General features: G+C 54.3%; 1 protein-coding gene across 1 annotated transcript in view; it reads left to right on the top strand.

Moving 5' to 3' along the window:
• SHB (SH2 domain containing adaptor protein B) overlaps positions 1-14,419 on the top strand; it is a 131,935-nt gene that overhangs the window by 99,430 nt on the left and 18,086 nt on the right. Inside the window, exons 4-5 of the mRNA XM_082643433.1 lie at positions 2,487-2,658; positions 8,724-8,843. Coding sequence (XP_082499559.1) covers positions 2,487-2,658; positions 8,724-8,843 — 292 coding nt within the window. The remainder of the gene's footprint in view (positions 1-2,486; positions 2,659-8,723; positions 8,844-14,419) is intronic.

Genomic DNA, 14,419 nt, shown 5'->3' with positions numbered 1-14,419 from the left:
TCCCTTACCTTTTGCAGAAAAATCACTAAATTAAAAGAATCGCCTTTTTTAAAATTGCAGATTAAAGAGAAGCTTAATTAGAAGATATGAAAGCAGTTGTGTTTGGAGCTTTTGTTCTTTTTTTTTTTCTTGTGCTGCTGAATCACTTGGAGTTTGTATGTTTTTACTTTAGGTGGAATGATTTGCCTAATTAAGCCTGTCGTTCATCACCACCTGTTCCCTCTAAAATGTATGGCTATATTATTAAGCTTGCAAGCGAATGTATGAATTAATTCAGTGGGGATTTACAGTGTTGACTGGGACGTTATTAGGTTTTATCCAATTTATCTGGTATGAAAACCGATATTTTTCCCCAGGACAGTGAAACAGCAGCTCATTAAGTTTCTTCATTCACTCATTCTTTGAACATTCTTTGTTATGTTGTGGGCATGCTCTAGGGATGGGGGGTAGGGGCAAATATGGTGTAGCCCCTGCCCTTGAGGGGCTCATGAGGAGCCAAACAAGGAAACTGGCAATTAGGGTACCATAGGCTGAGATCAAGGGGAGTCTGGGAAGGAGGTGAGGCCAGGGAAGGCTTCCTGGAAGAGGTGACCCCTGAAGAGCAAGTGGAGTCAGTCAGGTGGACAGTGGAGAGGGGAGGGTGTCCCCTGAACTGTGCCTGGCACATGTGAATGAGAGTCTAGAGTGGACAGCCTGCTGGACCCCACTGCAGTCATGAGAGTGACCACATACACATGGGTCCAACCTGTTTAGGGCCTTCCATTGGCAGGAACTTCCTCGCCCCTTCCCTGTGTTTTCTGTAGTGATTAACAGAGAAGAGTGTCTTGGAGGGATGGAAATGTTTCGCAGTCCTGATGCATGATCTTGCTCCGTGCCTGAGACACGCAACAGGTTCATCCACAGTCCTCCGTCCCCGTGGACAGCACATCACCACTGTCAGGGCAGGGGTTTCCCAGCACCTTCTGTGAATGGGAGGTTGATTGCCGTGCGGCTGGTATTGGAGGACAGCTGGCCACATCCACGCTTGCAGGTTGGGGGGAGATTTTATACCATTGTGTGTGCATGGGCCTGCACCTTGATGTGGCCTTGGGAACATCGTTCCGCAGGCCCTGGCCCAGCTTACTAAGCGCGCTGTGTATGCTGAGCCCATAGGATGTAGCCCCTCATGTGATCTCCACAGCAGCCCAGGTAAGGTAGGGAATGGGGCCTCAGAGAGGTTGAGAAGCTTAGCCAAGGCGCACAGCCAGTCACTGGCCAGCTTAGGAGGGGGGGACTCAGGTCAGTTTGGAAGCTTCTGTGAAGTGCTTAGTACTGTGTCCACACTGAGCAGACATAAATAAATAAAATAAATAATATAAATCATAATAAAAGAAAATATTTATAATAGCATTGACTGAGCACAGACTAACTGCACGCCAGGCGCTCTGCTAAGATGGCTGTACGTCACCTGGCAGAATCCTCACAGCAACCCCATGAGGTGGGTACGGTCATTATCCTCATTTTTCAGGTGAGGAAATTGAAGCCCAGAGAGATAACTTGCAAGGTGGACTAGCCAGTCTCCAGGGACGCTTCTGGCCACTCCAGTTTTAGCTCAGTATTTTCTGCTTTTTGTGGGGTGTCTCCAGGGTCCTGCCCTCAAGAGGCATCCTCCCCAGCCCGTGGGGTGAACAACACTCGCACAGGTCCAGGACGGGAGGAAGGCACACTGGAGGACCCATTCCGCTGTGCCGGGCACTGCTCCAGGCTCCCCTGGGTGCTGGGTCCAGGACAAGGAGCAGACTTGGGTGATGCAACATGACCCTCGATTAGAACTCTCTAGGGTTGTCCTAGGAGAAAGGGGGCAGATGTGGCCTGTGCCGCCCCAGGTGGGATGGGAGAATGGGAGGAGGAGAGGAGCCACTTTGAGACAGGTTTTGGGCAGAAAATGAGGAACTGTCTAGGGGACTGTGCCCCCTCTGGGAGTGCCGTGTCACCTTTGATGGAGGTTGCAGGAGGGTTCCTTTGGGGATAAGGCTGAGCTCAGTGGCCTCTGGGGATTCAACCAGCCTCTCGAATGCACCATCTGTTTTTTTTTTTTTTTTTTTTCTTTTTTTGCGGTATGCGGGCCTCTCACTGTTGTGGCCTCTCCCGTTGCGGAGCACAGGCTCCGGACGCGCAGGCCCAGCGGCCATGGCTCACGGGCCCAGCCGCTCCGCGGCATATGGGATCCTCCCAGACCGGGGCACGAACCCGTATCCCCTGCATCGGCAGGCGGACTCTCAACCACCGCGCCACCAGGGAGGCCCGCACCATCTGTTTTTGATGGCACATGTTTGTCCCGTTTTAGGAAGCCCACGTCTTTTGAGCCATGTTTGTTCGTTGCCTGGAACTCTTCTGCCTGCAAGTTGTAAAGCCCCAAGGAGAACCATCAACCATGACCCCACTATGCGCCACTCCTTGAGCTGAGCTCTGGGTAACCAGGTGCTCTTTCTCTCTCTCCCCCACAGCCCAGTTTAACGGCAGTGAGAAACGGCAGTCATCTCCCTCGCCTTCCCGGGACCGGCGGCGCCAGCTTCGAGCTCCCGGAGGGGGCTTCAAGCCCATCAAACATGGGAGCCCCGAGTTCTGTGGGATCCTGGGAGAGAGAGTGGATCCTGCTGTCCCACTGGAGAAGCAAATGTAAGTTCTTAGGGAGCAAAGCCCAGTCTCAGCAACCACTTCATGGAGTCACTGTGGAGGCTCATAGAAGGTCAAGGCCACTGTCAAGTCTGTCCGATTGGGATTAGAGTGCGTGTCTCCTGATTTCTGGCCCTGTGCTTCCTCTCTCCACACTGTATCGCCTGCCTTCCTTTGGTTGGCTAGTAGGAAGGTCTGTGAAATCGTCCACGTGGTGCACCCCTCACTCTTATATGCTCCTTTCTAATTTCATCATCCAGCAAATGAGTTTTTGAAAAGCTGAATGTATACTAAATCTTGCTGCCTAATTGTATATTAGGTTTATTTTTATAGCTGTAGTGATGGTTTTGCCCCACATCTGCTTGATATTAATTGGGCAAGACCCGGACACTCTTGATTTGGGTTTTCCCCAGAGATTTCCCAGCTTTAATCGGCGTCCACGTCCCATCCCTGCTGCCCCTTTCCCTCCCTGCTTCTCCCCAACACCGCTGGTCAGTGTTTACTGCCCGTCCCCTTGACCGTGATGATCATCTCCCTTCTCTGCTGGGGTGTCAGGTCCCTGCTCTGCTCTGAAACTTTCAGTGGCTCCCCATCACCACCAGGATAAAGTCCCATATCCCATCTGCCACTCACTCTGTGAGTTGCCCCCAGACTGCTTTTTCAGTTTCTCATCATTCCACATACCTACCCGAGAGTGAGCTTCTCCAGGAACTTAATAAAACACGTCCTGGATCCTGTGCTGGCACCATCAGGTGTATTATCCTCTTAACAAGCGAATGTGGGATAAATGGGGTTATCATCTTATTGCAAAATGAGAAAATCGGGGCTCTAAGAGATGTGGAGCCTTGGCTAGGATATCATAGGGTGCAGAGGTAGGATTCGGACTCCATGACTCAACCCCACACTCTCCCCTCACTTTCCTCTCATACACACTTCCCCCTCACCCTTAGCACATGGCCGGCACAGGGCAGGCACTCAGTAAGGCCAAGAGATTAGCTGACACCAAGCCGGTTCCTTACGAGACTTCACTGTGTGCATTGTGTACTATGTTAGTCTCCGCCCAGGGGATTCTGGTCTCCCCCAGCCGGCAGTGCATCCCTCACAGGAAACGCTCCCTTGCTGAGCAGGATGCAGGGTTTTCCGAACGGTGTCATGTGCTCCTGTGCCCCTTTCTAAGCGTGTGCTGCAGCCTCCTTTGTGACAGCCCTGCGCTATATCAAGCACATCGGAGGTGGGGTGTGCTGCCAGCGGGTGTTGTGTTCATCACTTCTCACAGCCACACAGATTGGGTGGCAGGTTTTGCTTATTTCTGATCAAACTGTGAGCTTTTTAATCAACAAACAAAATATGATCCAGAGATCCCTGGGAGTTGGGAGCTGTTCAGCATGCATCCTGACCCAGGTCTGCCTGGGTCAGTCTCAGCAACCAGTTCATGGAGTCACTGTTAAGGCTCATAGAAGGTCAAGGCCACTGTCAAGTCTGTCCGATTGGGATTAGAGTGCGCATCTCCTGATTCCTGGCCCTGTGCTTCCTCTCTCCACACTGTATCACTGCCTGGGGTCAGCGGCCCAGCCTACCCTCTTCCCACCCCCAGATGGAACTTCATGGGCCCCTTGAGGGCAGTTCTGCCTTTCCTTTCCCGTTCCCACCCAACAAGGCCCTCGGCCAAGTCCAGAGTCATGACTGGCTTTTCCCACCCCACCTTGTCTCATCTCTCCGGGATTATTCTGGCCTGCTGGAGACCCTGCCTCATCACCTGAAAGATGGGCTTAAATAACATCCCACTTCCAGCGGAGCCTGAGGACCCAGGTTCACTGTATCCCCCACCTGGACTGGTGTTGCCTCAGAGATTAGGGGGCCCTTTCAAGCTCCGACTTCTCTCCACCCTAGCACAGAGGGAACATGGGAACACTGAGGGGTGTGCCCCAGTCTTAGAGGGTTATTGAGGGTGGACAGTCACACATCTGCCCGAGCACCCCTACCACTTTGGTTGCTCTCCTGGGACGGTGGAAAGGCTGCTCAGGTACTCAGGGCAACTGCTTCCGGCCTTCTTCAGGCAGCCCACCTCCCCCTCCGTCCTGCGTCATTATTACCATCAGCATATAAACATGTGCCAGTCATGAACTTCTTAAAGTAAATAAAGAAGTAATCCTGACTGGACATCCCCCTCTGGCTCTGGCCCCTGTTGGGAACATAAGCTCCATGAGGGCAGGAACTTGCCTGGGTCACCACTGCTCAGTGCCTGGAACAGTGCCTGGCACATAGTAGGTGCTCAGTGAATAGCTAGCTGTCCACTCAATGGACAGTGTCCCCAAAGAGGGTTTTGGGAACTTTTTCCCACGTGTCAGCATGTCCTCTCTCCCTTCCATCACCTGCCACTCTCTCACCCACCACAATCTGCTTCCCTTTTCTGCCCGGGTCACCAGGTGACCTCCTCTGCCCTCTGTGGCAGCCAGCACAGTAGACAGCTCCCTCCTTCGGAGACAGTCTCTGCTCCTGGTTTCGCTCCTGCCTCCCCCGCCGGATCCTTGCCTCAACCTGACCTGAAGGTTAGACTGTCCGAGGCTCAGTTTCCAGCTACATGCTCTCCCTGGGTAGTCTCAGGATGCTGGTGGTGATTCACCAGTGCACTTCCCCAGCCCACACCTCTCCCAGAACTCCCAACTCCTACGTCCAGCTGCCTTCGTGGAATCTTCACTTGGCTGACGAATGGGCATCTTGAATTTAACATGTTGGACTCCTCATCTCCTGGACACCCTCTCCTCCCCAGCTTCCCCACCTCCACAAACGGCATCACATCTACCTAGTTGCCCAAGCCACAACCCTGGAGTCATCTCGATTCCTTTGTTTGCATTATACCAGCGTCTAGTACATTACTAAGTTCTGCCAGTTTTCCATCCAGAACACAGCCCGACTCCATCCATCTTCTTATCTCAGGTCCTCCCATCTGGACCACTGCAGAAGCCTCCTCTCTTGTCTCCTGCTTCATTTCCCCTCTGGCCGCTCTTCAGGGAAGCCTGGCTAACCTTTTGTAAGATCATGCAGAGCAAGTATCTCTTAAGCATCTCTGTTTAAAACTCTTATTGCCCTCCCTATGCTTAGAATAAAATCAGACTTCTTCCCTTGGCCCACAAGCCCTCAGGGAACTGGACCCTGCCTTCCTCTCCATCCTCACCCTGTACCACTCACCACACTCACAGTGCTGGACCATTCTTGCTGCCTTTCTGCTCCGTGAACACCCCAAGCTCATTCCTACTTCTGGACCTTTGCATTTGCTGGTTCCTCTGCAGAGAATGTGTTTTCTTTGGCTCTTTACATGATCGACTCCTTCTCACAGTGCAGATTCTCAGGTCAAATGCCATCTCCTTGGGGTCCTCCCCTGTCCATTCATTCCATAGTAGGCACCTCCCCTGCCCCAGTCACTGCCTTCTCACAAACCCAGTATTCCTACATAGCACTTGTCACTATCTGACATTGTTTCCTGAATCTATTTGTTGATTCTCCATCTCCCTGCATCAGTCCTGTGAGATCAAGGGTGTAGTAAGCGGTGAGTAAATATTGGATGAGCTCATGGATATTGGTTGGACTGGATGGCTATGGTTGAGTCTTCTTAATCCCTATGGTTCTGGCCTGAGTGGCCAGCTCTGCAAAGTCCAGCACATCCCCAAGATGGCCTGCTGCCTGGAATCTCTTTTCAGTCCAGACAAAGCCTCCTCGGGCACAGGGGTTGGCCCCCAGCCGTGCCCCCCAACCCCAAGGACCACCCAGGCCCATCCTGTCTCCTGGTGGCCATCCTCCTGCTGACAGTCTGGCCAGTGGCTGCCCTCTCCCCATCCTCCAGTCTAGTGTCCTTTGCCCCATCTCTCCCAAACTCCTGGTTCTCCTTTGATCCTCGACCCTGAGTCCCCTGCCTTTCTCTCCGTGTGGAGTGACTGGAGCAGCGGGGGAAGGAACCAGCAGCTTATCCTGTTTACCCACCAGGGATTACCCTTAACGAGGATCCAGAGCCCCCGGAGGCCTGTCTGCCACCACCTCAGTGCTGCTTGTCCTGTGTTCAGGGGGCAGATGTGGACAGCGCTTCCCTGGAGGCCACTTCTGGGCCTTCCCTGAGGACGGCTCTGCTTCAAATAGCTGAAACTTGTTTTCCGAATAAAACAGCATTTTGTCAGCTCACTGGGGCTGTGTTACACAGGTGAAATTTCCCAGGAAAACAACCATGGCACAACTGTTAGCTCTTATTTCTAAAGTTAGCTCCATCCTTGTCTAACCTCTTCTCTCAAACAGTCATGTATCCTTTCTTAAGCATATCCTGAGCCTTCACGTCTCTGGGAGTGTGAGCGGTCACCTCCTGGGTGATCAGTGACCCGGTCACATGCTCATTGGATGGGGATACTCACATCATACTCACTCTCCAGTCCTTGCTTTCCTAGAGCTGGTTGGGTTTTTTTTAGGTTATAATTATGTCATCCCCACTGCTGTTAACTGTTCAGAACACTGCCTTATAAATGGCAGAAAGTGCAGAGAAAGGCAGTGCGACGCTTTTCTCCAAGCAGAATGTCTGTACCAGAACTCTCACGGGTACTGTTCACAGGGCACTCCTGGGCAGGTCCTGGAGGCAGCCTCCCCCATACACCTGGGAGCTTAAAATGCAGTCTGCGCGGCAAGCAGCAGCCTAACATAATGATAGTTGGGGAAGTGACCCTTGGCCGTCAACAAGTTCAGTCTCTTTCAGCTGATGCTCGTAGCTGCCTTTTGTGGAAACTCACCCCATTGCAGGCTGTGCACCAGCCCTTTGATGCATCATCCCATTTAATCCTCACAACCCCAAAACGGGTGGAGTGATCCTAACTTGATAGGGAACCGAGGTGTACCCAGGTTCAGCCACTTGCCCCAGACTGCCCGGCTGGCCAGTGGCAGAGCTGCATCTGTGACTCGGCGGCCAAAGGGTGATCCACCCTTGACCATCCAGCACCTCTGGTTCTCCTCCTGACCCCACCTCTGGCCACCTTCCCACTGATCCAGCCCCTCAGAGACTGTGACGTAAACAGAGACCCGTTCTGAGTAGACCCACTGATCGGCATCTTAGCATCCTCACTCTGCCCCTGAAATTTTACCTTCAGCTTTTTCAGTCTTGAAAACCAACGTTCCCCTTTTGTCCTGCAGTCAAGCATCTGCCACTGCACCCCTCCCTTCTGATTCTGCCACTCACCACATGCTGTCCGGAAGCAGTGACACTGGGATTTCCACGTGCCCAGTCGATGCCAGATGCACTTGGCAGGAGCACTGGTGTGCCCCCCCCCCGACCCTAACTGCCTGCTCTCCTGAGTGATGAGCACCGCCCACTAGTCCCACAGATGTCACAGAGCCAGCACGTGTCCCTCCTGTCAGCGCCCTCTGACGGCTTCTGTGTCACTCAGATGGAGAAAGCCAGAGTCCCTGCATTGCCTTGAGCGCAAGGCCCCCGACCCGGCCCTGCTGCGTGGCCTCTTCGGCCTCAGCACTCACCCCACCGCCTTGCCTCACTCCAGCCACGCTGGCCTCCTTGCTGTTTCCAAAACATGCCAGGCACTCCTGCCTTTGCTGCCCTTCCTTCTGCCAGATAGGCTCTTTTCCAGCTGCTGCCCTGCGTGGCTTCCTCCCTCACCTCCTTCAGGTTCACGGTGAAATGTCACTCTCTGCAGAAGGCTTCCCTGGCAGCTGCTTAAAATAGCAGTCCCTCCCGCCAGCTCCAAGCCAGGCAACCTTGCTTCGTTTCCTCCATAGCCTCCACACTAGACCGTAAGCTTCATGGCGAGGAGATCGCAGGTCTGCTCACTGTTCTCTCCCCAGGACGTGCATGCAGCAGGCATTCGGTCAATGTCTAGTGAATGACTGAACGCACAGATACACACATGTGCACAGGCCTACGCACACACACAAACGCACGTGCACTGCCTCGTGACAAGGAGGCCCGGGACGCCGACAGCTGCCCTCGGAGAGGCTGAGCCCCCTCGGGAAGGAGCGGATTTCAGGGTATCAGCTGTGGGGGTCTGTCCCTGCTGGGTTCTGATCTCGTCTCTTCTCCGCAGATGGTATCACGGAGCCATCAGCAGAGGAGATGCGGAGAACCTGCTGCGACTCTGCAAGGAGTGTAGCTACCTTGTCCGGAACAGCCAGACCAGCAGGCACGACTACTCCCTCTCCCTGAAGTGAGTACACCTTGGCCACCTCCTGGGCCCTCGGCAACCTCCAGTGATATGTGGCCTGGCCCCAGTGTCTGGGGCAGAAAGACCTGCCAGTGTCCCCCAAGGAAACTTACCAGCATGAGTTATTTCAAGCCTCGCTTTTCCAATTTGATCTTATTCTGGGATACAGAGGAATTTTTATGTCCTCTGTTTCTGCCCACCACAAAGAGGGGGGCATTTTCCTAGAATTTATATTAAATATCCAAGAATAGCTTTCACATGTATGGTGAGCCAGGGACTATAGAAGTGCTTAGCATGCCTCATCCCTCTCTCAACCCTCACACAGCACTTTGATGAGAAACATTGTCCCCATTTTGCAGATGAGGAAACTAAGGCTCAGAGAGGGGCCATGGCTGGCCCAAGGGGCAGGGCCAGTACTCAAGGCTGGGTGTTTGACTCCCCACTGTTCCTGCTGCCACCGTGAGAACCACCCTTTCCTTATGTTCTAGGTTGCTGTTTGGGAAAGTTTCACTTTTAGGTGTCGCACAAAGGTTGTGAGGAACACTGGGAAGAGCCAGGAAGAATCTTGCTGGCGTTATCTCTTGTCAGGTCTTTCTGGATACGAGGCCATTGCTTTCAGGATAGGTGGCCCTGCCATAAGAAAAGGGATTTTTGATTGAGGGCTTCATCATTTAGTGCTGTTACTGGATGGAACCCAACGGATTGTCTGAAACCCATTTTACAGACAGGAAAACCGAGGCCTGGAGAGAGGAGGGATTTAAAGAATTAGTGACAGAACTGGGGTATAAACCCAGGCCCTTCAGCCAGCACAGACCACCAGGAGTGGTGCACCCTCTGCCTGCTCCCTTTCTGCTCTACTCGCCATTGTTTAAGGCTGTGTGATGGAGAGAGGGCCTGCTGGGATGCAGCTGTCAGGAGGGCCCTGTGCAGGCCGGGTTGTGTAGTCAGTAGGGTCAGTGCAGCCAAGGAGAGAGAGATTGGCCTGTGTTCTCTGCTCAGGACTGACCCCACCTGAGAAGGGACAGTGACAAACTGCAGAGCAGAGCCTGGGCAGGAAGCAGAGGCACTGGAAGTCCACCTGGAGAAGGGAGGGTGTGTGGAGACGGGGGGAACCACAGATTTCTCAAGGACATCAGGTCAGAAGTGGTAGATGGGAGAGTTATGGGCAGGCAGATTCCAGGTGAGTGAGAGGCGCAGTTCTCTAACAGAGCCAATCAGGAATCAGAGCGATCCAAAGCTGCCTCAAGAAGTAACGAGTATCTCATCACTGGGGGTGTGCAACCAGGAGCTGGACAACCGCCTTGCTAGGGAAGACGTGGAGGGGATTTCTAAGCAGCTGGGAGGGCACTCAGGACAAACAGCACGTGCATGCTTCATTGTCCACCATCAGGCCTGGCAGCTTAAAGAATCAGGCCAGTTATTGCAGCCCAGGAAAATTCAATACACTAAACCGTGGCTGGGCTGGAGGTGGCCAAAGCCAGAGGGCCACGGTGGGGTCAGGTGCACACCGCTGGCTGTGCTGCCTGGAGCCAGGGGGTCTTCAACTCCCCACTGCTCCATGCAGCCCCCTGCCTCCCTTACTGTTCAAGGTAACCTAGCAACCCAGGTACCCATGAATGATGCTTCCAGATCTTCACCTTCCCACCTCAAGGTGAATTGTGCGTTTCTGGACTGCAAGAGGTAGAAGAAGCAGGTGACATCAGAGATGGGACTCCTGTGTCACCACCCTTCCCTGGTGACCCAGACAGCCTGCCCACTCCCTGGGCTTCCTCACTCTCATCACGCTGGCAATCTCTTGAGTTCCTCAGTGGATCTTATTCTTCCTGGAATTCTGTCATCTGGGACCAGGCCAGAGGCGTCTTCCCGAGAGGGCTGATTGAATGCACAGAGAAAAGGGTGGGGCTCCCCATGCCAGGCCCAGTCGTTCACCATGAGGGCCAGGGCCCCATCGCACTTCTGTTTATTCACTGGGCGTGTGCTGGGCCCCTGCACTGGGCAGGCCTGGCTGGACATTGGGGCCCCTGGTGACCCCACCACAGCCCTGCCTGCAAGGAAGAAACAGCCTCCCAAGTTCCCAGGATGTTTTGGGGCTGAGGCGCCAGCATGGGAGCACACAAGGAATCTCGAGCCAGTGGCAGGAGTACTCATGCCAGCAGTGCCCGCATTGTCCATTCCTCAGTGCCCGCATTGTCCATTCCTCAGTGCCCCAAGCCCATGCCCTCCGTTATACAAACAGGCCCAAATGCTAGCTCACAGATGGGTCTTCAGAAGAGTGTTTCTGTCAAAGTCCTAAGAGCATAATTCCCTTTTCGTTCCCGGTTTGCTCCCTTCCCTAGACTGTAGGACCACTCTCGGGATGGAGAGTGCCTTGATTCTCTTCTGCTCTGTAACAGGCTTATAGTCCAGGGGCCGGGCTTCCCCACTCGCTGGCCTTGTGGCCTTGGCAGCCACATCACCTTTCTGAGCCTCAGTGTCCTTATCTGTGCATGAGAGGTGACGCTGCTCTCCTTACATCGATGCTTTTCAGTGTCTCTGGCTCTCGGGAGTTCCCCTGTCCGTGGGCTCAGCCACCCATTGTCCTTGGAGTGCTGTGGCAGGATCCCCTGCACCTCCCAGGCGAGGGGAGGAGGTGGAGGAGACTGAGGGCGCAGCCCAGGGGCCTGCGCTGGGATCCCAAATCAGAGCAATCTGCTGTCAGGCCCAGGTTTGTCTTCCTGGACCCGTCCTGTCAGTTCTCATTATCAGGAAGTGCAATTTGGATGACTGATCTCTGCCCATGGGTGCTGGAGGTGGAGGGTTTAGTTTTGCATGCTTGTCAGGAGCCATTAGCTCCCAAACGCCAGAGGGGTGGTCTTACCTGGTCAGCTTTCCCTTGAAGAAGGCCAGAAGTGGGGAGGAGGGCTAGGCCATCCGTGGCTGGCCAGGGCAGCCTGCTAAGTGGAGGTGGGCTTGTTTTCCAGAGCAGCCTCAGTTCCCAGTGACCAGTCAGGCTGCCGGCCAGGGAGTGACACCTGGCATTCATCACCTCAACCACAAATGGAACTGCCCTGGTATTGAATGTCCCGCCTGCTTGGGGCAAGTGCCAGCTTTGCCAGCCACCATGGAGGTCCAGGGACTCTCACATCCTGAAGCCTCCCTGGTGGGGGTAGGGTGGGGAGTGGCATTATCAGGAGTGAGGTGCAAACTTACATTGGAATTCCAGCTATGTTATCATGTGAGCCTTCGGTCATGCTATGAGGGTATTCTAGGGTGGAAGAAAGTGTTTGGGGGAGTCTGGCCCCAGAGGACAGGGCCCTCCACCCCTCCCATCCTTCCCTCAGCAGATATTTATCAGAGCCCTTGGTACCAGGCACTGGGCTGGGCAGCAGAGGGAGCAGAGGTGAGGACGTCCCGGCCCAGGCTGCAGAGCTCCCAGTCTGGGCCTTGTTGCTTGCAGGTCTTCACAGAGGCCCTTGGGGGCCGGAGCTGGCGCTGCAGTGAGAGGGTCTGGAGAAGCTGCTGCGCAGAGGTACACTTGAGCCTTAAAGAAAGGGTAGGCATTCCCCAGGCAGGGACAGTTGGTGGGCATCTCAGGTGGAGGGGACAGGCCAGGCAAAGCCCTGGAGATGCAGAAGAGCCTGGGCAGGACTCGCGCCCTGCAGAGGAGCTGAGACTCAGTTTTTAGTGACGGGGCCACTGAAGTGCCCACTCTCAGGCACCCGCCCGTATGCTTAAACCCCACTTCCACCCTGCAGATGCACAGCATTTCACGATTTAGAAAGCCTACGCGTTCGCCTCGGGACAGACCCATGGGGTGGCCAGGGCAGAGATCACCATCCTCGTTCTCACCTTAGGGTAGAGGAAGCTGACCGACCAGCTGAGACTGGAGTGGAAGCAGAGAACTCCCAGCCCAGTGTCTCCCCACCCCCTCCCAAGCACTCCTTACACCAGCCAGAAGGTCATCGGAAGCAACCGTAGAGGCCTGCGTGGTCCAGTCCCTTTGCTTCATGGCTGGGGAGACTGAGACCCAGAGGGGATTTGTGAATGACCAGCTCCCCAGCTGGCAGTTGACCACACTGACAAGAGAGATGGCGACTGCTTCCCACTGTGGGGAGCAGGCAGATCCCTGGACCAGCCTAAGTTGCCACCCACCTGCCCCTTCATCAAAACCCCCCGCACCTGTGGCAATCCAAGATGGCGCCTGCCTCCCTCACCTCCTCGCATCCAAGTCCCCTCCATGGCGGACGCCCCCACCCGTGAAGCAGTCTTGCAGAGGTCCTGCCTCATTGCTTTTGAACACTGCCCTCATCCCCTCCTTCTGCAGAACTCTCCCTCTTCCCCTCTCCAGCCTGACCTGACAGGGCATCAGACCCTTGGCGCCCTCTCAGCCATCAGCACACACGTTGGCCCCAGCACCAACCATTGACCCCTGCTATACTCACTGTAGCCTCAGGGAAGTGAAAGTTTGAGCTTTTAGAAGTTGGCAAGAAAACATCACCCTCTAACACAGTTTACTGTTTGGAAAGGCAAGCAGTGGGGGAAAGGGATGAAAAATCTCATTAAAAGGGTTCTTTAGGCACTTTGGACTGTGAATGACTCTTTGCAAGTTCTAGTTTCATGAGTTTTTGCAAAGGAATCTGGACAAGGTGAGGGAAACAGGACTCCAAAGACCAGAGGGTTTGCCGCTGAGGGCCGGGGAGGCAGAGAGAACGCCAGGGCCTGCTCTGGGCGCCGCCCTGGGATGGGGGCAGACAGAGTGGCCCTCCTGAGGCCTCAGCAGGGATGCCCCTGCTCCTTTGACAAGGTCCCAGCCCTGTTCTCTTTAAACACTCAGAGCCCCAACTCCAGTGGGGAACATGGCCCCAGGGAGCCCTCACAAAGGGGCCTCAGCTTTCAAATCCCCAAAGGCAAACTTCACAGCATCCTTGCAAATGCATAGCCCAGATTCTGACCTCAGGAGACATTTCTGGGGTCTGACCTTTTTCCATCAGGGGACAACTCAGCCCTGATCACTCAGGAGCCTTCCTCAGCCCATAAGTTCTGCCCCTTCAGTGTCTTGTTATTTAGTGGGCTTCAGTCTCCAGGAGTTCATAGCCCAAGCGGGGAAGAAGTGGTATTTACATGGGTAACTCAGATACTCATAGAACGTGTTTAAGGCTCCCCAAGGCAGAAAGTGCTCAGGGCTGTGAAAGAGGGAAGGAACCAAAAGAGGGTATTTGAAGGCTGGGCAGATCTTAGACCTGTGCACAGGGTGGAGAGGGCAGCCAGGCAGAGGGAATGGCACAGAGGCAGGAAGTGCAGAGCTTGTGTAAGAACAACAGATAACATTGATGGGAGCCAAGGAAAGGGGTGGCCCTAGTCATCAGGCTGAGGAACTGGGGACTCTAACCTGTAGGGCAGGGAGCGTTCCTGAAGGTTTTGAGCAGCGTCGCAGTCATGTCCCCAGAGCTGTATTCTAGAACCATTCATGAACCAAGGTGTCAAATGGAACACTACTCTGCCTCCCTCTCCCCGACATGTCCACAGACATGCCACCCGAGCTAGCACAGTCCAAGAGGTGGGCAGCACGTGGGCATGCGTCCCAAGGGGAGATCCAGGGC

This window comes from Mesoplodon mirus (genome assembly GCF_964341445.2).
Source record: "Mesoplodon mirus genome assembly, chromosome: 1".
Classification (NCBI taxonomy): domain Eukaryota; kingdom Metazoa; phylum Chordata; class Mammalia; order Artiodactyla; family Ziphiidae; genus Mesoplodon; species Mesoplodon mirus.
This window is presented reverse-complemented; position numbering and strand designations above follow the sequence as displayed.